We start from the raw sequence: 25,691 nt of genomic DNA, 5'->3' as shown, positions 1-25,691 counted from the left end.
CTCACGTGAGGGAAAAAGAGGTCCACCATCTTCAAGCCATATAAGGATGATCTAGAATCCACCCATGCCAAGTGGCAGCCAGGCACACATCAACTTGCCCAGATTCTACACCTGCAGGACAAGCCCAGGCGGCTGCTCTGAGAATAAGCCATACACCTGCATCACAGAGGCAGACAAATGTTTTGGAACCCCGTGACCCCCACACTCCTACCCACACGATGTACACCAAGACCAACATATCTAAATATTCTTATTCACAGGGAGCTGACACTGTGCTCACGCGCGCTCACAAACAAAAACACGGAAAACCCATGCTGTGGAATAAAGCATCTTGTTTATCCAGGTAAGCAAAGCACCTTTATTAAACATTGGCTTTCGGGCCCGCACAAGACCCCTGGAACAGTGTTTTGCTTTTCTCTGAGCCAGGGGTAAACTAGTCCTTCCCTCGCGGGTGCGTCCCCAACATGGGCAAAGCAGCCCCTCGGCTGCAGCCCGTTCGGTCTTTTCAACTCTTTTTTTTTTTTTTTTCGCCTGAATTCCCGGAGGGCAGAGTGGCGCCGGCCGTCCAAGTCCGACTCGGAGGCCCTCCCCGCCCCGGACGGGCGCGTCGCGGGGCGGGGCCCAGTCGGCCGCCAGGAAATGCCCAGGAGAGGGTGTCACCTGCGCCCGACGGCTTGTTGATTCCCAGGAGCGCCGCCTTCCCGGGTCTGGGCCCCCAAGACCAGAGCCGGATCTCGCTCACCTGTTCCCCTGGCGCTGTTCCCGGACAGCCCTGAGATCCTCCGGGGACCGCTCGCCCCTCAACTCCACACCATGAGCAAGTTGGGCAAGTTCTTTAAAGGGGGAGGCTCTTCCAAGAGCCGAGCTGCTCCCAGCCCCCAGGAAGCCCTGGCCCGACTTCGGGAGACAGAGGAGATGCTGGGCAAGAAACAAGAGTACCTGGAAAATCGAATCCAGAGAGAGCTCAGCCTGGCCAAGAAGCATGGCACCCAGAATAAACGAGGTAGGCTCGGGCTCTGGCCCCAGGTGTGAACTCTCACCTTCCTACCTCTGGCCTTTTCCTTGGGGACAGTCCTGTCTGGCCCACAGCACCTGTCCCCCTGGCAGGCAGGTGTGCTCCCCTGGCCTTTCTAGGAACTGGTAATGCCCCTCCAGGGCCTGGATTTGGAGAGAACTGAGCAAGGAGCAATCTTAGATGGCAAAACCGGAGTCATCAAAAATTTAAGCAAACAAGATGATTGATATTTTTATACAATCTTTAAAAAACAAAACTGACACAACACATCCACAATGAACAAAATATCAATATAGAAAATGAAGACGGAATTGGCACTATTGATTCTTTTCTTTTACAATGGATTCTTTCGTGTTCTGCACAGCACTTCTTTATTTAAAACTTATTTGGAAATGTGATGTTTTGTTCATCATGGATTTTTTGCATTAATTTTGAATTTCAACAAATTGCATTAAATATTATCTTGATTATTGCTTTTTGGAGTTCCCCCTTAAAGTTTTCTTGCCTCACTGTGTTCTAGCCCTGCAGCTCTCAACATTTAATATCAACTTTTCTGCTGTGTGTTTGTATTTTGAATCATGTATTTTAACTTGCATGTAAATCTCCAGTGAAGTATATTCTACTATGTTCTGGTTTCCCTTTCCTCAGCTGTTGAAGACTTTAGTTGGCTGTTGTGCAGTTGTGATATTATACCAAAAAAAAAGTCGCAATTAAATATTAATTCTATCACTAGCTTTTGCCATACGGAAAGGACTTTGAGTCAGTTATGATTCTTGGTGCTCCTCTTGGACCTTGAACCCTTTGTTCTTTGCCAAAGTTGATTGGTTTCTTCAGTGTATGGCTCTCTTTATACAGAATAGATCTAAACAGCACCCGTGGCACATATAAAAACCCAGCAAGAAGTTGAAGTGATTTGCTCTTGTAACACAAGGTCAATGGCAGACCCAGAAATAGAAGTGGCAATTCAGAACTCTGCTCACCACCAAACTTTGAACTTGAGCTTCTTTAGTCATATTGAAGCCTTGGGAAGATTGAATTTGCCCTAAATGACCCTGGAATTGTTTAACACAGGGAAAGAATAACGTCTCCTGGAGTTGACCTTGAAAATCCTGCCTCTTCCCATAAAAATGTGCCTGATACATTTATGCCCATTTATTACCAACAACAAAAAGCCAAGTTTCATTTTCCTCTGCTCCTGCGTATAACTCTTGTCCATATTATAGCCTGTTTTAGAGTTAAGTGCTGGTTTCTATTTTTACTTCATGTCTGAAAATATTTTGGGATGTTTTTAAATGACAATTTCTACAGAGAGAGACTATGCCATTATGACTTGCCCAAAAGTCATTGGTTGTTCTGTTCCTGGGCCCTTCCTCTTCAGTTTGATGGGCACTCTGACATTTGCTTAGTATCTGTCAAAGTTTTTTTTTTTTTTCTCTTCTTTTATATTTTGTCATCCATTTGGATCTGTGTGTAGCTTTATCTACAGTTCCCTAGTAAATAATATTGGCTTAAGAAATCTGAAAAATTGAACATCTGCTTCTAGGAAGTGGTAGAAATACAGACTTGCTTTCAAAAGACAAAAATGTAATATAATATAAAAATATTCTTGAACTCAATGGACTAAAGTGTATAAATGTAATATAATATAAAATATTCTCAAACTGGCAATGCACTTTACAAAGTGTATGAAGACTTTATAAAGACTCCAAGAACATTAATTTAGGGAGTTCCTGCTGTGGCACAGTGGGTTAAGAATCCAACAGCAGCAGCTCAGATCACTATGGAGGTGTTGGTTTAATCCCTGGCCCAGCACAGTTGGTTAAAGAATCTGGCATTGCTGCAGTAAGTCACAGCTGCAGCTTGGATTCGGTCCCTGGGCCAGGAACGTCCATATGCAACAGGTGTAGTCATTAAAAAAAAAAAAAGAACATCAGTCTAACTTGCTTATATCAGAATGTTACACATATAAATTATCAATTGCAAATAATCAATTGGTATCAGAAAAGCCATTTATTTTTTTGTCATTTATCCTTGGGAACTTCACTGATGCTAGCCCAGGTCTGGTTCTTCAGTGGTCCTGGGGGTAGGAAGAGGCTGGTTACCATGAGGCCGTTTGTAATCCAAGCAATGGAAAGAATCCAATCATGGACTATGCGTTGGAACATTGTCAATATCAACATCTTCCAAATAAACCAAATATCTATACATATACACCCATGCTTACTAATTTCCATTAGCCACCAGGAAATAGAGTCACACATATAATAAGGTTAAATATACTTAATACTAAATGGGCCTTGTTCTTTACAATGTCAGTGCTAGAAAGGCTGTAATTTACCAGGTTAGCAGAGTGACAGTGTATGTGCTGTTCAAGTTTTACTTCTAGAGGTGATTAGTCAGCTAACATGTGGTCAAGAATACTAGTTGAGCGACCAGCTAGCATCATATCAGAAAGAGCCGAATTCCTGGCCAGTACAAATTCTTCTGTGATCTGTTTTTCTGCAATAGAGGTTTTGACATTCAGCATTCTGAATGTGAAAAATGGATTTTATTGATAAAATGAGTAACTTAAATTAGCATAAAAATGTTAGAGATGGGATTTCATTGGTGAAATTGTGGGTATTTTAAAAGTGTGGATTGGCTGAAATCATTTTGAGATACTTCCTTGCTCCCCATTAAGAGATTACTGTGTAAATCCCATAATTCTGTGCCCTATAAACATCAGCCTTTGTGATAACATAGCATTAAAAAAAAAAAAAAAGGGAGTTCCCGTCCTGGCGCAGTGGTTAACGAATCCGACTAGGAACCATGAGGTTGTGGGTTCAATCCCTGGCCTTGCTCAGTGGGTTAAGGATCCGGCATTGCCGTGAGCTGTGGTGTAGGTTGCAGACGCGGCTCGGATCCCGCATTCCTGTGGCTCTGGTGTAGGCTGGCGGCTACAGCTCCGATTAGACCCCTAGCCTGGGAACCTCCATATGCCACAGGAGCGGCCCAAAGAAATAGCAAAAAGACAAAAAAAAAAAAAAAAAAAAAGGGAAATCAGCTTACTAGTAAGTTCTGCAAACTGGCTCAAATTTTGTCTTATGGAATAGCATGGAATAAATCTATCCCTTCTGTCATGTGAAGACCTTTCACATATTTGGGGACAGGACAGCAGTCCCTTCCCTGAGTCTCCTGTTCTGCAAGCCCATCTCTGTCACTTTCTCAGTTATCACTTCCTGCGCTGAGGTTTGCTCACCAAGGACCATCCGTGAGGGTGAGTCAAGTAAGATCCTGAGAGTGAGTGTCCCTGACATTTGTACCCTATCTGCCTTGCTCCCCCCTCACCCTAGTGGTGGCCCTCTTGCTTACCATGTCACAGGCAGAGCAAGAAATCCAAGTCTGAAACTATGTGTAAAGGGATGGATCCAGGCTGAAGTTGTAGCCTCAGGCTGTTGGGTCGTGGACTTGAAAGACTGAGACAGAGAGGAAGCCAATTTGACCAAAACCCCTACTCAGTATCATTGCACGGGATTCCAGTGACAACCTGGTGTAGAAATCATTCTGTCTCTTCACCAGGTGTCTGTTTGGTGAAATGAGACCCCACGGCAAACAGTCTTCCGTTTGGATATCCCTGGCTCACTTTGAACCCTGTCCATTGGGGGCAAAAAGGATGACCTACCAGTGCAGCTCAGCATTGGAATATCTTTGAGCTTTTTATGATAGTTGTCTCAGAGCTGAATTCTGCCATCTCAGACACTGGGGGCCAGGAGAACTGTGTAAAGAGAACCACATTGGTGTCAGCTAGTTGAATGTCAAAGAGTGAGGACAAAAGCATGGCTTAGGTAATAGGAGACAAGGCACAGACTGAGGACCTGGATGGAAGTTTCCCCTGGGAGATATCACTTACCTGGTGACCTCCTTTCTTTCTTTTTTCTTTCTTTCTTTTTCTTTTTAGGGCCACACCTGTGGCATATGGAGCTTCCTAGACTAGGGGTCGAATCAGAGCTACAGCTGCAGGCATATGTCACAGCCACAGGCATCACTGAATCCAGCCTCATCTGTGACCTATGCTGCAGCTTGCAGTAATGCCAGCAGATTCTTAACCCACTAAGAGAGGCCAGGGATCAAACCAGTGTCCTCATGGATACTATGTCGTGTTTTTAACCCACTGAGCCACAGTGGGAACTCCCAGTGACCTCCTTTCTTCACCACGTTTCTCAAAATGTGGTCTTCAGATCAGCAACCTCAGAATTCCTGGAGGATACCAGTTAAAATGTATAGTCACAAGTATGCCCGAAAAATTCTAATTTAGTAGATTGACCGTAAGTTTCAGAAAACTGAACTTTGAACAAATAACTTAATGACCCTGAGGCAGTTTGAGTTTATTCAATGGGCTGTTAAACCAGAAGGCACTATCTCTGTTCTATTTTCTAACCTCGCCAGTTCCTATTGCTTCTCCCCTCCTCCAGCATCACTCAAGTACCCAGATGAGAACTGTCCATCCACCTCCTTCTTTGTTGACTGCGGAGAAACTTTTCTCGAGCTTCTGACAGCTCTGACAGCTTCTCTTAGGCACTGGAATTAGCTTTCTTTAGGGATAACGTGCATAGATAACTCCACAGCCTTCTGAAGGGTCCTGGAGTGTCCCCATATTCAAATTACAACCAGGCATTATAATAAATGGTTCTATGTCTCTGATTATCCAATTATTTTGTACTATATTTATTTTGGGGCCAGGAGAAAGAATTCCCGGGGCATTAACAACCAATCCCTTGGTTTCATACTTCTGTCACCTGCCCCTCTTCTGAAAAAGAGAGCAATGGTAATGTGACCATCACTTCTGCCAACTTCCCCTCTCTCTTCTGGAAAAGCCAGATGAATAGCAATGTGACCCTTCCTCCAGCTCCACCCTCAATTTCCCTCCCTCACCTCAGGAGCTCTCCTCCTGCTTTACCCCATAGAGAGGGAGGAGGGAGAAGGGACCTAAAAGTCTCTGACCAGCCCTGGGAGCCCTATTCATTTAAGCTGTAATTTTTAAACTTCTTGCTTTCTCAGTACCTCCCTCTCTCCTTTGAGCCCTGCCAAGGACCCTGCATAGACTTATATCCTCACTCACAAAACTGACCAGCACAGAGTGCATTGCATTTATGGTCTTTTTTCTTTTGCTCACAGCCTCAGCTTGTATCTGCTGTGTCAGATGCCTTATTTGTTGCTCTTTCTTCAATTGGACTAAGAAAGAGTTAAAAATCCCAGCCAGATTTACTGTTCTGTACCCCCCCTTTATTTAAATCAGTATATTAAACTTGCATTCATATTTTACATTTATTTATTATTTCTTTGTTTTAATTTTTTTAAGGGCCGCATATGTGGCCTATGGAAGTTCCTGGGCTAGGGGTCAAATCAGAATTGCAGCTGCTGGCCTTGGCACAGCCATGGCAATGCCGGATCCGAGCCATGTCTTGAACCTCCACCACAGCTCACAGCGACACTGGATCCTTAACCCACTGAGCAAGGCCAGGGATTGAATCCACACTCTCATGGTTACTAGTTGGGTTCATTACCACTGAGCCATAGCAGGAACTCCTTCATTTATTTCCATGCCATATCATCTTATTTTCAGTTGTCTTAAAATTAAGATTTTTTAAATTCCAATTTCACTGTCTTATAAGTAAACTATTTCTTTTAGTTGAATGAGTCACAAATTTGTTCAGCTGCCTTTTGTTGTTGTTGTTGTCAAAGTATTTGTTAAAATATATTGAAGAAGACAGAACCAAGGACAGAGCCCTGAGGCATGTCCCTAGAGACTTCCTTCCAGGATCACCTGGCATGACAGCAACAATGTTTCATAAGATTCAGCTAAGGCATGAGGACCAGTTTGACAGATTCACACTAAATGAGTTCAGTCATTCATCTAGCTATGAATATAATTGACTTATATCTCTAGCCTGTATCACTTTATTTCTCTATTTTTTTTCTTTTCCCTAACAATGCCTTGGTATATTGTGTGAATCGTATTCCTAAAACTAAGCTATATCCACACACCTGTGGTTCACAAACACTGGTTTATAAACTGATAGTGTGTTAGCTTCCTCAGATTCTCCTGGAGAGCTTTTTAAAATGCCACAGTGGGAGATTTGCTTTCAAGCCATCTGGGATTAGGTTTCACATTGTGATACTCAGAGCTTTCTGGATGATTTTGATAAGTATAAGGTTAGGAGGCCAGTGGGTGGTCCATGTTTTTTCCTTAGGTCAGCATCCAGTAACCCAAGGAAAAGAAGCCTACAAGATTATTCTGGTGCTTTTCATCACTGTGAGCTCACATTGGCTTTTAGTTACCACTGGCTTCTTTTCTAATTCTTCAGAAACTAGAGTATAGAATCTTTATGTTTTAGAATCATTCTTTCAAGAATCTGTGGCACAGATTTTGACAGTTTGCTGACATATTACAGCTGCTTTTACAGGGGTAATTGGTACTGTTTCTTGTGTTACGTAACATTACATCTACTTTACTTTTTTCCTTAATGAACGTGCAGCAATATTATAAATATTGGAACATTATTCGCTATTATTCTTCATTTAAATTCCACAAAGCTGGAGTAGAACATCACATTTTGGGAACTATTTACATTCAGCAAGAATATATGCTTCTTTGATGTATGATTTTTGGAACTTATTGAATCATCAGCCACAATAAAATAAAGTAGAAAAGTTACTACTAACACTGTGTTTATGCCAAAATCATATGACTTATGCAGCTTCAAGAAGTAGCAGTGGGAGATTACTGTATGCTTGCCTTAGATGTACTTTAGCATTACTAGTATATTTCTTAAATTAAAAAAATTATTATAGTTGATTTAAAATGTTCTGTCAATTTCTGCTGTACAGCAAAGTGATCCAGTTTTGTATATATAAATATTTTATACACACACACACACACACACGCATTCTTTTTCTCACAGTATCCTCCATCATGTTCCATCACAAGTGATTGGATATGACTCTCTGTGGTATACATCAGGATCTCATTGCTTACCCACTCCAAATGCAATAGTTTGCATCTACTAATCCCAAACTCCCAGGCCATCCCACTCCCTCCCCACCCCGTGGCAACCACAAGTATGTTCTCTCTCTCTCTTTTTTTTTTTTTTTTTTTTTTTTTTTTTGCTTTTTAGGGCCGCACCCGTGGCATATGGAGGTTCCCAGGCTAGGGTTCCAATAGGAGCTACAGCTACCAGCCTACACCACAGCTACAGCAACGCCAGATCCAAGACGCTTCTGTGACCTACACCACAGCTCATGGCAATGCGGATCCTTAACCCATTGACCGAGGCCAGGAATTGAACCCTCAACCTCATGGTTCCTAGTCGGATTCATTTCTGCTTCACCATGATGGGAACTCCCACAAGTATGTTCTCTATGTTCATGGTTTTGTTTCTTTTCTGTAGGTTCATTTGTGCCATTATATTAGATTCCAGATATGTGATATCAGTAATTGCCTTTCTCTTTCTGACTTATTTCATTTAGTATGAGAGTTTCTGGTTCCATCCATGTTGCTGTAAACGGCAACATTTTGTTCTTTTTTTATGGCTGAGGAGTATTCCATTGTATATATGTACCACATCTTCTTAATCCATTCATCTGTGAATGGACATTTGGGTTGTTTCCATGACTTGGCTATTGTGAATAGTACTACAAGGAACATAGGGGTGCATGTATCTTTTTCTTTTTTTTTTTTTGTTGTTGTTGTTGTTGCTATTTCTTGGGCCACTCCCGAGGCATATTGAGGTTCCCAGGCTAGGGGTGGAATCGGAGCTGTAGCCACCGGCCTACGCCAGAGCCACAGCAACACGGGATCCGAGCCGCATCTGCAACCTACACCACAGCTCACGGCAACGCCAGATCCTTAACCCACTGAGCAAGGGCAGGGACCGAACCCGCAACCTCATGGTTCCTAGTCAGATTCGTTAACCACTGCACCACGATGGGAACTCCGCATGTATCTTTTTCAATGAAAGTTTTGTCCAGATATATGCCGAGGAGTGGTATGGTAGTTCTACATTTAATTTTCTGAGGTACCTCCATACTGCTTTCCATAGTGATTGTATCGATTTACATTCCCACTAACAGTGTAGGAGGGTTCCCTTTCCTCCACACACTCTCCAGCAATTGTTATTTGTAGATTTATTAGTGGTAGCCATTCTGACCAGTGTGAGGTGGTACCTCATGGGAGTTTTGATTTGTATTTCTCTAATAATCAGGGATGTTGAGCATTTTTTCATGTGCTTGTTGGTCATCTGTATGTCTTCTTTGGAGAAATGTCTGTTTAGGTCTTCTGCACATTTTTCAATTGGGTTGTTTTTTTGTTGTTGTTATTGAGTTGTATAAGTCATTTGTATATTTTGAAGATTAAGCCCTTGTTGGTTGCATAATTTGCAACTATTTTCTCCCATTCTGTAGGTTGTCTTTTTTTTTTTTTTTTTTTTATGGTTACCTTTGCTGTGTAAAAGCTTGTAAGTTTGATTAGGTCCCATTGGTTTATTTTTGTTTTTATTTCTATTGCCTTGAGAGACTGACCTAAGAAAATATTTGTACAGTTGGTGTCAGAGAATGTTTTACCTATGTTCTCTTCTAGGAGTTTTGTGGTGTCATGTCTGATGTTTAAATCTTTAAGCTATTTTGCATTTATTTTTTGTGCATGGTGTGAGTGTGTATTCTAGTTTCATCGATTTCCATGCAGCTGTCCAATTTTCCCAGTACCACTTGCTGAAGAGACTGTCTTTTCCCCATTTTATTTTCTTGCCTCCTTTGTTGAAGATTAATTGACCATAGGTGTATGGGTTTATTTCCAGGTTCTCTGTTCTATTCCATTGGTCCATATGTCTGTTTTTGTACCAGTAGCACTGAAGTCTAGGAGAGTTATGCCTCCTGCTTGTTCCCCCCCTCCCAGGATCACTTTGGCAATTCTGAGTCTTTTATGGTTCTTGATTCCTAAGACTGCTGATTTCTGGTTGGATATCACTTTCAAGATAACAGTATAAAAAACAACTCAAAACACATGACACTCTAACCTATGAGATATAAGGTAAGATATCTAACACTGAGTTTTAAAGTTTATGATTCTTTGCTTTGGGGGTTGAGTTTGGAAAAGGCATGAATGAATAATCTACTTTTGCATTCAATTTTTGTTTGTTTGTTTGTTTTTTAAGGCCCCATCTGAGGCATATGGAAATTCCCAGCCTAGGGTTTGAATCAGAGCTGCAGCTGCCAACCTACACCACAGCCACAATGGACATTTGGGTTGTTTCCATGACTTGGAAACACTGGACCCCTGACCCGCTGAGTGAGGCCAGGGATTGAACCCGAGTCCTCACGGATACTAGTCAGATTCATTTCTGTTGTGGTGCAACAGCAACTCCTCCCATTAAATTTTTGTAATATGCTTAAGTACACATGAATCTGTTGGTGCCTTTAAGGGACAAAATTATCAGATATTTAAAAGTAAACAGATATAGGAGTTCTCTTGTCACTCAGTGGGTTAAGGATCTGGTGTTGGTTGTCACTGCTATGGCTCAGGGTTTGTTCCCTGGCCCAGGAAATTCCAAATGCTGAGGGTACAGCCAAAAAAAAAAAAAAAAAAAAAGGTTGGTAATACTAAAGATTTCTTTTTTAAGCTCACTCTCTCAATCCTCTGCCTTAGTAAACCTTAGCCAAGAACTTTCAGCACATACTGGTAATTTTAGTTTCTCCTCCTTTTCCTGACTGTCATTTGATAGAAGGCTTAACCATATGGGTTAACCATATACAATTGGCTCAAAAGTTTGCAAAAGGTGAAGGAACAATTAAAAAACAAACAAACAGGAGTCCAGATACAGCAAATAGTAAACCAGTTCCTGAGTAATTGACTTTACAATACCAGAGATTATAATTAGTTACCTCAAACAACTGGTGCTAAAAGAGAATTGCTTATTAGAAATATTTAGGATTTAGTTTATATGGTCATGGTTTTAAGTAGTAAGAGCTGTTATACCTGGACCAGCAGCTCCCTCAATCCACTGCTATGCCCTTTTCCCAAGTATTTCTCTCTTGTAGGTATTTCCAGTAAGAAGATGAGGAGCAGCTAAGGGCCCCCACCCATCATCTGCTCTGTACAACCTCTGTCAACTCTTCCTCAATAGAGCAATCTAGTAATTTAAATATCTATGGTGTAATTGCTATCCTCAAACAAACCAATCCTCCAAAGGCAAGCAAATAGGATTGGTGATTTTAAAACTGTAGGAAAGGAAAAGTTGATTGTTCTCTGTTGGGAATGCTTGCATTAGAAATTAAGCACTTTAAAGATTAAAATTTAAAGTCAACCATTGAGCTTAAATGCATAAAGTTTACACTGTTACATTTGGCTTACATGTAAAGTTAGAGAAATTGTGCGATCAAATATTTGACAAACACTTTAAACATTTCATTCTGTGTTTGAACCTGCATTTCCAGTGAATCTTTTTTGTTCTTTCACATAATGTGATATGTTGCACAGTCGTATTGGGTGTGTCTTCTTCACTGGAGCAGGAACATTGTTCTATAGGCCTTTTGCCAGGAGGAGTGCTGTTTATATTGCCAGTTCTTTCCAGATATTTCCACTCATGTAAAGTGAAAGTCGGTATAATCTTGGAGTTTGAACAAAGCTATTATCCTAACTCAAATCTTCTGCTATATTAACTGCAGCAAGAAAAAGAAGCTATGATTATGTTAAGCCAATTTGTACATATTTCAAATATCAGATACACAAGAACCTATGGTTTACCATTTCTGAGCAATTTGACAACTTTTCCTTTTTTTTTTTTTTTTGGTCTTTTTAGGGCTGCACCTGCCAGGTGCAAATCGGAGGTTCCCAGACTAGGGGTCAAATTGGAGCTGTAGCCACTGGCCTACAACATAGCCACAGCAATGTCAGATCCAAGCCGCCTCTTCAACCTACACCACAGCTCATGGCAATGCCAAATCCTTTACCCACTGAGCGACGCCAGAGATCAAACCTGCATCCTCATGGATGCTAGTCATATTTGTTTCTGCCGAGCCACTACGGGAACTCCAACAACTTTTATTCATATATATAAATATATTAAAAATTTATGGCCACAGCCACGGCATGTGGAAGTTCCTGGGCTAGGGATTCAATCCAAGCCACAGATACAACCTATGCTACAGCTGTAGCAATGACGGATCTTTAACCCACTGGACTGGGCTTCGGATTGAACCTGCACCTCTGCAACAACCCAAGCCAGTGCAGTTAGATCCTTAACCCACCGCACCATAGTGGGAGCTCCTCATGTAAGCTATATTTATTGAGTGTTGTTCTCTCACATTTGAAAAACTAAAGAGTTCATCAATTTCAAGGTAAACCAATTCTTAAAGAATTTAAAATAGTCACCTTGCCTTGAGGATAGGAGCTATGTGTTCCTCAAGATTTGTTGATCATAAGATCTCCAGGGAATAATCAGAGACTCAAAAGCAGTGAGAACTGAAGGGAGCTCTAGGGATAAAGTTTGTTGGTTCTCAGGAGCACCTGAAAGCCACAGGCACAGTAGTAGGAAATATTAGTGCATCATATGAACAAGGAATACTTATTTACAAGAAGAAAATAGAACCATATTACACACACATGTATACACATAATACATACACATATATGCATACAGATGTACACATATATACAATATACACACATGTATTCATATATACACACATACACAAACTATCAAAATTATATCTATAGGTACTACATCTACCCTGTAGAATGAAGCAGAATCAGCTGTTTCTGAGCTTTTATTTTTTTAAATTTATTCTTTATTGAAGTGATTTACATTGTTGCATTAATTTCTGCTGTATAGCAAAGTGACTCAGTTATACGCATATATATATTCTCTTCCATTATGGTTTATCCCAAGATATTAAATATTGTTCCCTATGCTATGCAGTAGGACCTTGGGGTGTATCCATTCTTTATGTAATGGTAACCCCAAACTCTAAATCCATCTCTCCCTCTCCCCTCCTCCCCCTTGGCAACTACAAGTCTGTTCTCTATATCTCTGAGTCTGTTTCTGTTTCATAGATGTGTTCATTTGTGCCATATTTTAGTTTCGACATATAAGTGATATCATACAGTATTCATCTTTCTCTTTCTGACTTACTTCACTTAGTATGATAATCTCTGGTTCCATCCATGTTGCTGCAAATGGCATTATTTTGTTCTTTTTTATGGCCGAGTAGTATTTCATTGCATATATTACCATATCTTCCTTATCCATTCATCCGTTGATGAACATTCAGGTTGTTTCCAAATCTTGGCTATTGTGGCTAGTGTTTCTGTAAATATAGGGGTGCATGTATCTTTTTGATTTATAATTTTGTCTGGATATATACCCAGGAATGGGATTGTTGCATCATATAGTAATTCTATTTTTAGTGTTCTGAGGACCTTTCAATAGTGGCTACACCAACTTACATTCCCACCAACAGTGCAGGAGGGTTCCCTTTTCTCCACATCCTTTCCAGCATTTGTTATTTGTTAACTTTTTAGTGGTGATCATTTTGACCAGTATGAGGTGGTACCTCATTGTAGTTTTGATTTTCATTTCTCTAATAATTATCAGTGTTGAACATTTTTTCATGGGCCTATTGGCCACTGTATGTTTTCTTTGGAGAATTTTATTCAGGTCTGAGTTTTTTCTGTTTTATTTGCTGGTTTTAGAGTTCCCGTCATGGCTCAGTGGTAATGAACCCAACTAGTATCCATGAGGATGCAGGTTTGATCCCTGACCTCTCCCAGTGGGTTAAGGATCTGGAGTTGCTGTGTACTGTAGTGTAGGTCACAGACAAGCTTGGATCCCACGTTGCTGTGGTGTAGGCTGGCAGCTGCAGCTCTGATTCAACCCCTAGCCTGGGAACTTACATATGCTTCAGGTGCAGCCCTAAAAAGACAAAAAAAAAATTTTTTTTTGCTGGTTTTATATTCATACCGTTTTCTCTATATTCTAGGCAATATCAAGTCCACTACTGTTACCAATTTGTGCAGTTACTAATAATACTAGTAGAAAACTCGTTCATTCAATTGGTTATATATTTTGCCTGCTCAAATACTTAATTGAGTTTTTATGAAGAATATCAAGCAGATTTTAATTAATACATTGGTATATTATTTCAATAACTAGTTAATTCTACCTGCCTGAAAATTGACCTTGGGAGTAATTTATTTAAAAAAATTAAGAATTTAAGTGGAGGAATTCCCTTCTTTGTTCAGTAGTTAACAAACCCAACTAGTATCCATGAGGATGTGGGTTCCATCCCTGGCCTCGCTCAGTGGCGTTGCCATGAGCTGCGGTGTAGGTCGCAGACTCAGCTCAGATCCCAAGAATTTCAGTGGATATTTAAAATGTCTTTTATGCAAGCATTTCTTCCTTTTTTGACAACTCGAGCCTGTAGCTCTTTTAGGACACACCCTTCCCCTCTGAGATTTATCTCTTCGAATAATCTCTTGGGGGACATCCTGGTGATAAGAACTGTCTCATCTCCAAAAGTAACTGTGAGTTTTTTAGGACAGGGAGAGGAACATCTCTTCTGCAGGAAAATAACTTCCGTTTCCTTTATCTCTTTCTATCTTCTGCAGATGGATGAGGCCACATCTTTGTAATCTTTTACGCTTTATAATATTAATCAGTTACTATTTCTTTCTTTCTTTTTTGTTTTTTTGCACAAATTCAGTCCAACATTGGGAGCAATATTTCTCTCCCAAATGCCCTTCCCTCTGAATATATCTCTTATTTACTTTCTCCAGTCTCAATCCTTTTTACTATTTTCTCAGGCATCTGCTTTGCCATTTATAATCCCCTTTACCATTGCTCTGGTTTCGTCTTCTTTTAGCTTGCTATTTACCCTTTTTTATGACATTTAATATTAGTGAGACTTCTGGAAATATGAATCTTACTTATAAGTAGTTCCAGCTCATGTGATAAACTGGTGTGATTTTCTAATATATCTCAGCCAGAAACTTTGCAGAGTTAGTAAGAGGTTTGCAGGAGGGGAGAGGGTCGGGCTAGAAGGAAGTCTTTTTGTTTTTTTCTTTTTTTTTTAAATTTTTTTATTTTCCCACTGTACAGCAAGGGGGTCAGGTTATCCTTACATGTATACATTACAATTACATTTTTTTTCCTCCACCCTTTGTTCTGTTGCAACATGAGTATCTAAACAAAGTTCTCAATGCTATTCAGCAGGATCTCCTTGTATATCTATTCTAAGTTGTGTCTGATAAGTCCAAGCTCCCAATCCCTCCCACTCCCTCCCGTGGCTTATGGAGTTCTCAGGCCAGGGATCAGATCCAAGCTGCAACCTTGGCAGTGTTGGATTCTTAATCCACTGTGCGGGCCAAGGATGGAACCCACATCTCAGCACCAGAGATGTCACAGATCTCGTTGTGCCTCAGGGGAACTCCTAGAAGGAATTTTTGTGATACTTTTTAGCATTCGTGTTCTTCACTGAGCAGTGTTTTGGAGCATCTGTGTAGACAGTCACCCTGGCTTCATCTATGTCACCTCCTCTGTGAGGCCACCCTTTACCCTCTGGACAGAGCCTATGTGTATCTACTCTCCCTTGTATATGTCCCTTATTATTTATCTCTATGTCTCCTCTGCTACATGAAGTGAAACTTATACATGTGTACCTTATACATGTTAGTATCCATGGGCACAGCTCTGGTAAGATGGTAGTTTCTTAATAAATGCTTGTCAAGTGATGAATGAATGATTGAATGCCCCTTTTATATTGTACCTCCTCTGAGACTCTAGCCTTATTTCTTTGTCCTTGCAGTGCCTGGCATGGTACCAGGCACATGGTAGACCTTCAGTACATACTTGTGGAATGACTAAAACAGATGGATGAAGGATGTTTTTTTTTAAAAATTGAAGAAGGCTTGGAGTTCTCATCGTGGCACTGTAGAAACGAATCCGACTAGGAACCATGAGGTTGTGGGCTCGATCCCTGGCCTCTCTCAGTGGGTTAAGGATCTGGCGTTGCTATGAGCTGTAGTGTAGCTGGCAGATATGGCTCAGATCCTGCATTGCTGTGGCTATGGCTGTGGCCAGCAGCTGTAGCTCCAATTCGACACCTAGCCTGGGAACCTCCATATGCCTCGTGTGCGGCCCTAAAAAGCAAAACAAAACAAAACAAAACAAAGGCTGAGAGTTCCCTGGTGGCTCAGTGGGTTAAGTAAGATCTAGTGTTGTCCCTGCTATGATACAGATTCGATTCCTGGCCCAGGGATGTCCTCATGCCATGGATGTGGCCAAAAAAATGAAAATGAAGAAGGCCAGGGAAAATTCATCATGGGCTGGCACTGGGCAAATGAACCTTAGAATTTTCTACATTTCCCCAACTGTTTCCAATCTAACCTGTGACTTTGAACAGGTCTTTATTCCACTTATGGAATGCTCATGATGATACTTACACAGACTGTGTTTTGGGAGAAATGTAATAAGGTGCCATAACTATCAAGTATCATTTAGTTGAGGAAGTGATTGGTATGTAAGTAAGAACAGGGCCTACATTCAAGTTTCTCAGATAAATCAACATGATTATGAGACTTCCCGATTAAAAGCAAAAGAAGACATAACCAATGATAAATGACATGTCACTTAAGCATTCCCTGGGACCACTCTTCTGAGCCTTCATCTTTTAGGCCTTCTCTAGAGATCACCCATTCCTGGGAAAGAGAAAAGCTATTGTAAGGCAGTTTCATATTTCATGAATGGGTTTGTCTGTAGTCACTGGATATGATGGTTCCTAAAATCTTCTTCCTTTTTTTTTTTTTTTTTTGCCAACTAATGGATTAACAATGCACACATTTATACACCTTGAACAAAGAACAACAAATAGACCTCTACAACCAAGATGCCCTATACATAATCTGAGCAATGAAACTGCCATTTTTTCCTGCTATTTAAAGTTATTTTTCATAGATGACTGAAAGCCTTCCGCCTCTGGCAACATGGTAAAATTGTATAGGGCTATTCAAATTTATTTTTTTCTTTTTAGGGCATAAGGAAGTTTCCAGGCTAGGGGTCAAATTAGGTCTACAGCTGCCAGCCACAGCCACAGCAACACCAGATCCAAGATGGCATCTGTGAGCTTCGCTGCAGCTTGAGGCAACACCGGATCCTTAACCTTCTTAGCAAGGCCAGGGATCAAATCTATATCCTCATGGATACTAGTCAGCTTCTTAACATGCTGAGTCACAAATGAAATTCTTTTATTTTTCTTTTTAGAGCTGCACCTGAGGCATATGGAAGTTCCCAGGCTAGGGGTCGAATTGGAGCTGCACCTGCTGCCCTATGCCACAGCCACAGCAATGCTAGTTCCAAGCTGCATCTGCGAACCATACCTCGGCTTGTGGCAATGTGGGATCCTTAATCCACTGAGTGAGGTCAGCGACCGAAGCCACATCGGCACACATACTATGTCGAGTTCTTAACCTGCTGAGCCACAATGGGAACTCTAGGCCTAGTTGAATTTTGGTTCACGTGGGTAGTTCTTAAATTTCAGTCCCAATCCTCAACGGGCTGTGTAGTACAGGCTCTTCGTGTATCCCTTGGCAATGGTATATAAAGGACATTGTTCTGCAGTTCCATTGCTGAAGGAACATCACTGCTGTACAAGGAGACAAAAGCTCTGGAAGTTTCTCCTCCACAAAGGAATACAGTAGATTCCTTTGTTTTAGAAAGAATGTTTTCCAGGTTTTATCAGCTGCCTAAAAGCACGTATAGGAGCTTGGAAGATTGAATTGCACATTCTACATAGGTTAAATTACATGGCTCTAAAAAAGTCCTTCTTGGCCAAATCAGGAGAGCAATGCTTGATTTGCAACATTTGTTGCATATCTTTGGGGGAAAAATGCAGCTCTTTCTTTTCTAAATTGATTATTCAAAAACAAAGCCTGTCCAACTCATGGTGGGCCCACAGCATCATCATTTCATGTAAGAAATAGCTCACAGGATACTGGTCAGATATTCTTCTTGGATTCTTATAACAGAAGCCTCTTGTCTTAGTGTTTGGGAGAAGATTCCTGTGCCAGGCAGAAGCCACGAGAAGTGTCAGGTGACCTGGGGCGGATCCAGCCATGCAGAAATCATTAGTTTTGCTCGCACAAGATTTCTTTGAAAGATGTAACTCAGCTTTTAAATTTGAAAGATTTGATATGCAAATCCAGATCTCTTGCTTCTTTGAACGTGTGGAGGGCTGGGTGTGCAGACTGCGTGGCAGCCGTGGACTGGAGCCCCGGAGTGCTGCTTCCATTGAATCAGGCTTAATCTCTCCTGGTTACCAGAGCTCCCACTTCTTCCAGTTGACCCTCTGATACTGGAGCCAGGGTCTACTGCCATTTATCATTACTCTTGCACAATGATTTTCTATTATAATAAAGAATCATTTCTCCTCTTTCTTACAGGTGAGAAAACAAAGGCCTTTATCTCTAACCTCTCTCCCTCCCTCCTTTGCTTTTTAATTAAGGTATAGTCGATTTAGAAAGTTGTGTCCATTTATACTATACAGTAAAGTGACTCAGTTTTATATATATATATATATATATATATATGAATAAAATAAAAAATAAAATAATGAATAAAATAAAAGAATATCATATTCTTTTTGAAAAATACTATTTTCTATTATGATCTATCCTGAGAGATTGGTTGAATATAGTTCCCTGTGCTATACGATAGGACCTTGATGTTTATCCATTCTAAATGTGATTGTTTACATCTGCTCACCCCGAACTCCCAGTCCATTGACAACCACACCCTTGACAACCACAAGGCTCTTCTCTATGTCTGTGATTCTGTGTCTGTTTTGTAGATAGGTTCATTTGTATTCTATTTTAGATTCCATATATAAATGATATCATATGATATTTTTCCTTCTCTTTCTGACTTAACCTTACTTACCATGATCATCTCTAGTTGTATCCAGGTTGCTGCGAATGGCATTATTTTGTTTTTTTATGGCTGAGTAGTATTCCATTGTATACAGGTACTACATCTTCTTAATCCTTCTGTCAGTAGACATTTAGGTTGTTTCTATGTCTTGGCTGTTGTGACTAGTGATGCTATGAACATAGGGGTGCATAAATTTTTTTTTTTTTTTGCTTTTTAGGGCCACACACGAGGCATATGGAGGTTCCCAGGCAAGGGGTCTAATCAGAGCTACAGCTGCCAGCCTACACCACAGCCACAGCAATGCCAGATCCAAGCCGCGTCTGCGACCTACACCACAGTTCACAGCAACACCAGATCCTTAACCCACTGAGCGAGGCCAGGGATCGAACCCACAACCTCATGGTTTCTAGTCAGATTCATTTCCACTGTGCCATGACGGGAACTCCCATACATCTTTTTGAACTATAGTTTTGTCTGGATATACACTCAGAAGTGGGATTGCTGGATCACATGGTAGTTTTATTACCTAGTTTTCTGAGGAACCTCTGTACTGTTTTCCCTGGTAGTTATACTAATTTACATTCCCACCAATTTTTCTTCACTTACTTTGATTACCTACTGGCTCCTTTAGAGTTTAGGATCCTGATCTAGCCCATTGTGTGGTTCGTGGTATGGGGACTATAGCGTAAGTTGAGATCTCAAATTTTGGTGAATTTTCAAATTTATTTCAACTGTTTTGAAGGGGAAAAAATGTATGTTAACATAGGCATTCAAAATTGTATCTAAACCAAAACTTATTATTATTAATAAAAAAATTGGCAAGGTTGGGCATTGTGTCATGTGGCTCCCATACTATGGTTCTAAAATCTTATGAAGGAGAGGATGATGATTATGATAATGGTATAAAGGTTTCTAATATTTAGTAATCACTCACTATGGGCCAGGCACTGCACTAAATTCGTGTGTTATTTCATTTTAATCTTAGCAACTGAATAAGTTCTATCCCATTTTCCAGTAAGTAACTCTGTAAGGCTGTAAAGCAATGGATAGCTGGAGCCTAGATTTGCAAGTCGGCAACCTGACTCCAAAATACAATCCTCCATCCTCATTTTCTAGGTGTTATTGTTGCTGTTACTATTACTATTGAAGTGAGGAAGCATCACTTAAGAAGATCATATACCAAGGTTATCACACAGTTTTTAACTGGTAGAAGTAGGATTAAAATACGAGATCTAGGAACTCCAAAATCTCATCTTTTATACCAAATTGTATTTCTCCATTTTCAGAAAGTAATCTAAAATTAATTCTTACTAGGAAATGTGGTGTATTTTTTTAAATGAAAAAGTGTTTTAAAGCTCTCAACAACAACAGATGTTTTGGGGTCAATGGGTATCAGGTTCCAAATAAGTGTAGACACTGATCCAGCCTGACAAGCTAGGGAGGAGTTGTGTCTTGAACACTGTACTTCTGGGTATCTTGGATGGAGATGTGTATTTGGAGTTTAGCTTCTTAGGATACTCTGCTGAATAGTATTATGTACTGCATTGAAATGCAGAGCTGTTTTTGTAATATTATATTCCTATTATGGTGCGTTATGGTAAAAACCAACAACAAATAACTTGTTGCTCAAGGGTCTCAGAAAAAGGTATACATTAATGGATGTTATAAAAGTCACTGTTTTTAGAATAATACCCAGTTTCTTAGTCTCTACTATGTATAGGTTCTTTTTATGGTGGTTTCCATAAATGATTGCTAATTCTTGGAACAGTCACCCAGCCTCATGGGGATTACATTCCTTACTCCATAAGAGCAAACTAAAGCTCAGAGAAGGGAAGTGACTTACCCAAGAATATACATTTATAAAGCCATGGAAGAAAATTTCACACTCTGGTCTCGAAGGCCATACTCTTTTCAATATATTATGTTGTCACCAGGCACAAATTATCAAATTAATTCATTTAATATTTGTTAATCTTATATTCTATCAGATAGGCCAATAGTAGTATCTACTCTTGGAATTTTTGTGAGAATTAATGGTTAAACCACATAATGCACATAAAGGACTTAATACCAAATTGGCATATACCAAATGCTCAATAAATGTTGGGTTTTGTTATGGATTTTATTGTGCCATGTGCCAGGGAAACAGATGAGTAGGTTGCTATATCTTTCCACAAAGGGCTTATACTTAGTATAAGGAGATGGAGTAGAATAGATTTTACCAAAATTATGATCCAGTGTGGTACATGCAGCAGTAGATATAGGTCCACAGGCAGAGTGATAAAGCAAAGGGCCAGTCGGCCATTTCTCTGCTTAGGAGAGAACCTTCACAGCTCTGGTCATTAACGTGCTATTGTGTGTATTACAGAAAGGCCTTTTGCCAGGAACTATTTTTTATTTTTTAGTTCTTTCCTAAAGGACAGATTAAACAATGAAAACTGTTCTTTAGGGAGTTCTCTGTGGCACAGCTGGTTAAGGATCAAGCGTTGTCATCTCAGTGGCTTGAGTTGATGCTGTGGCATGGGTTTGATCCCTGGCCTAGGAACTTCTACACGCAACAGGTGCAGCCTCCCCCCACAAAAAAGGCCAAAACTGTTCTTTATTTTTATTTATTTATTTTTATTAAAGAATAGTTGATTTACAATATGTCAATTTTTGCTGCATAGCAAAGTGACTCAATCATATATACATCCTTTTAAAAATATTATTTTCCATCATGGTCTATCCCAGGAGATTGGATATAGTTCCCTATGTTATATAGTAAAATCTTGTTTATCCACTCTAAATGTAGTAGTTTGCATCTACTAACAGATCTGTGGTTGCCAAAGGAGAGGGAAGAGGGAGTGGGATGGACTGGGAGTTTGGGGTTAGTTGATGAATACTGTTCTTTAAATAAAGCATAAGTGCCGTTCAACGAGGATTTAAATTGTGGAGTTGTACCTGGACAGGGAAATAGAGCAGAACTAAGATGACCCTGGAATTTTACAGTGGGAAGAGAGGGATGGGGAAGGGAAGTTATCACTCATGAGGAAAATACAGAAAAATGATCCACACCTAAAAAGGCTTTCTTTGGCATTTGTAGGAATCCCCAGCCTACTTCCTCCCTACCCATGGAAGGAAGACTGCCTATTGGCAGGCCCCACCCACTTCTGCAGAGCTTTGGGCAGCATTCTCTTTCAAGAGATAGTTTCATGGAGAAACACGTAATTATAAGAGGCAAGCCACTAACTATTCTAGTCTTCCATTTATAAATATGAACCTACAGTAGAAGATCAAAAGAATTTCGAGAAAAGGCAATTGCATGCAAGAGAAAAACCAAGATAAGCAAGCAACTGAATCCAAAAGAAGAGAGATAATGTAGGAAATAAAATATGTTAAAAACAAAACTTTACAGTGGGAAAATAAAAAAAATTATAAAAAAAAACAAAACTTGTGTTTGTATCTTCAGGGAGATCAAGAGGCTATTACATTATAAGACAAGAATGGGCTACCATAAAAACAAGCATCTTGAAAATAAGAAAAAGTTCCTAGAAATTAAAAATGTAACTTAAAAAAGAAGTTAAAATGTTGAAAAGCGGAATAAAGACAGCTGAAGACTAAATTAGTAACCTGGAATATAAAGTTAAGGAATTCTCCCAGAACATAGAACAAAAAGAGAGATAAATTAATACATTGGAGGACAGAGCCAAGGAATCCAATGTCCACCTAACAGGGATTTCAAAACAGGAAAAAAAAGAGACTGGTTTTGGGGGAATGTGGATAATAATATAAAAATAAGTAGTGATTTCAGAAGAAAGTAAACAGAAATAATGGGGAGGAAAGAAGGAATAAAGAAAGAATATGATTTCCCTAAGCTGCAGGAAGATGATTCTTCAGAATGAAAATACTCACTGAGGAGTTCCCACTGTGGCACAGTGGTTAATGATCCAGCTTGTCTCTTGGGAGGTGCCAGTTAAATCCCATGTCCTATACAGTGGGTTAAGGATCAGGTGTTTCTGCAGCTGTGGCTTGGATTCAGTCCCTGGCTTGGGAACTTCCATATGCCTCTGGTGCAGCTATTAAAAAAAAAGAAAAGAAAGGAGAAGAAAAGTTGGAGACTATGTGAATGGTTAAGTACAACCTCATATGTGAAACATTCAAGTATATGCTTTCTATAATAGGCACGTTAAAAAAAAGCAAATAGAAAACAATTCGGAAATAAAGATCCATGTAAAACTATTACAGGCAAATCTGAAGAAAAAGAAAGAAAGGTGACATATTAATTTAATATAAAACCAAATGGAATTTAAAGGTAAAAGGATTAAATGGGCAGCAAATAACATTTATTTTTCACCCATAAAATATAGTGAGAAAGTATGGTGGCTGTGGGTCTTTGTACACCAACAAAAAGCATTGGAATAAATAAACTGAATCTGTTGGAGCTACAAGAAGAAATTGACCAAAACAGTTAAAAAAGAACCTTCTCTCAGAAATCTGTTGCAATAACTTACATGTTTCATTCTGAAACCATAAAACCATTTGAGTTCTTTTGTCCGTTCCATTTAATTATCTTTTCCTTTGCCTTCTGCTGCTGTTCTTCTCCTGCATGCACTCTCATTTATCAAAACACATTTTAGGGCCTTTTCTTTTTCTTTTTTTGCTTTTTAGGGCCTCACTGGAGGAATATGGAAGTTCCCAGGCTAGGGGGTTGAATCAGAGCTACTGCTGCCGGCCTATACCACAGCCATAGCAACGTGGGATCTGAGTGTCATCTGCACCCTACACCACAGCTCATGGCAATGTGGGATCCTTCACCCACCAAGCAAGGCCAGGGATTGAACCTGCATCCTTATGGATACCAGTCAGATTTGTTTCCACTGAGCCACAAGGGGAACTCCCAGGCCTACTTTTTTTGAGTGCCTTCCAAAGTACCATAGTCAAAATGACTCCATGTTGATATATCCAACAATAATAAAACTTATTACAAAAAAAGGACGCTATTAGTTTTGTACTTTCTGAAAGAAGCCGATAAGTTTATTTTGCTAAGTGCTCATGGGAGGGTATTTGGGGATCATTTTTCTGAAAGCAGTAGTCTTCCCTCACCAGTGTGCCATCTAACCCTTGAGTAAGGTTCTACAGTGCTGATTTCGGTGTTCATGTTCATGAGTGTCTCATGATGGACACTCATGAGGAGATATAACCTTACTGTTCATGTCATCATCACTTCAGACCAAGACATGCAGCTTGGCATCCTAGGTTTTAAATTGTCACTCACTGCCCACCTTCAAGTAAGTCACGTAACTTCTCTGGGTCTCCATGAACTTGTCTTTGAAAGAAGAAATGGGGCTAGAATAGGCACAGTCACTATGGTTCTTTCTGACTCTCAAGTTTTATTTTTCTACTACATGTTATTTACTTTTATTTTCATCTATCCTTTCTTTAAGGTCCAATATTTACAGAAGTATTTTTGTGATATATTTTATGAAATATCAAATTTTGACTTTTCACCCTCTGACGCTTGGCAGATCTTTGGAAGGATAGTAAAAAGTTTCAAAACCAAATTTACCAGTTACCAAAGGGGAAACATTGGGGGGAGGGATGGATTGGGGGGTTGAGATTGGCACATACACACTATATATAAAATCAGTTGGTAACAAGAACCTATGATATAGCTCAGGGAAATCTATTCAATATTCTGTAATAACCTATATAGGGAAAGAATCTGAAAAAGAATGGATATGTGTGTGTGTGGCCGATTCACTTTACTGGTACACCTGAAACTAACACAACATCGTAAGTCACCCATACTCCAATAAAATTTATTTTAAAAAGAGAGAGGCATTCCCATTGTGGCGCAGCAGAAACAAATCCGACTAGGAACCACGAGGTTGCAGGTTCGATCCCTGGCCTTGCTCATTGAGTTAAGGATCTGGCGTTACCATGAGCTGTGGTGTAGGTCGCAGATGCGGCTTGGATCTGGCGTTGCTGTGGCTCTGGCGTAGGCTGGCAGCTATAGCTCCGATAAGACCCCTAGCCTGGGAATCTCCATATACCACACCATGGGTGCGGCCTTAAAAAGACAAAAAAAAAAAAAAAAAAAAAAAAGGGAGAGAGAGAGAGAGAGAGAGTGGTTGTTGGTGGAAACCATTGAAAGGGAAGGTGTCACCCTTAAGTTTTTCAGCTTTAGTTGGTGTCCTCTTTGTTTGTAGGTATCAACAATGCTGAATCCATGGTTGGTACTGGTAAATGTCTCTTGATTGATTGGGCTCTCTCCTTATACATGTGGCTTCTCCCTTATTTAGCTGCACTGCAGGCCCTAAAGAGAAAGAAGAGGTTTGAGAAGCAGCTCACTCAGATTGATGGCACACTTTCCACCATTGAGTTCCAGAGAGAAGCCTTGGAAAACTCACACACCAACACCGAGGTGTTAAAGAACATGGGCATGGCAGCAAAAGCCATGAAAGCCGTTCATGAAAACATGTGAGTGACTTTGGTCTCCCTGAGTCATAAATTCCCCCAATGCTGGGATGAGCCTTTGAAACTGTATGACAATTTGGACAGGAATGGGCTTACTCATTTGAGACTCTTTGACATGTTGGAAAGGAATGCTCCCACAGAGAAAGATTGGAAATTATAGTGGCAAAATAAAGAAAAGACCATGAAACAATAAAAGACATTGGTTTTGCCCTGAAGGTTTCCCAGGAGCCTCACTAATATCTGACACTCCACCTGCAAATATTTTC

General features: G+C 40.2%; 1 protein-coding gene across 2 annotated transcripts in view; it reads left to right on the top strand.

Moving 5' to 3' along the window:
• Nucleotides 1–646: 646 nt before the first annotated feature.
• The window catches only part of CHMP4C (charged multivesicular body protein 4C), a 37,660-nt gene continuing 12,615 nt past the window's right edge, over nt 647–25,691 (top strand). Inside the window, exons 1-2 of one of the 2 annotated variants that reach the window (XM_021088560.2) lie at nt 647–1,003; nt 25,251–25,428. In XM_021088560.2, the coding sequence (XP_020944219.1) occupies nt 814–1,003; nt 25,251–25,428 (368 nt within the window). In that variant the 5' untranslated portion in view covers nt 647–813. 2 annotated transcript variants of the gene reach the window in all.

The sequence above is a fragment of the Sus scrofa genome, chromosome 4, assembly GCF_054392235.1.
Source record: "Sus scrofa isolate SSC_HxYL_T2T_F1_AM1 chromosome 4, Sscrofa_HxYL_maternal_Yorkshire_Landrace_v2.0, whole genome shotgun sequence".
Classification (NCBI taxonomy): Eukaryota; Metazoa; Chordata; class Mammalia; order Artiodactyla; family Suidae; genus Sus; species Sus scrofa.
Note: the sequence above shows the minus strand (reverse complement) of the source record. Positions and strands in the feature narration are given on the sequence as shown.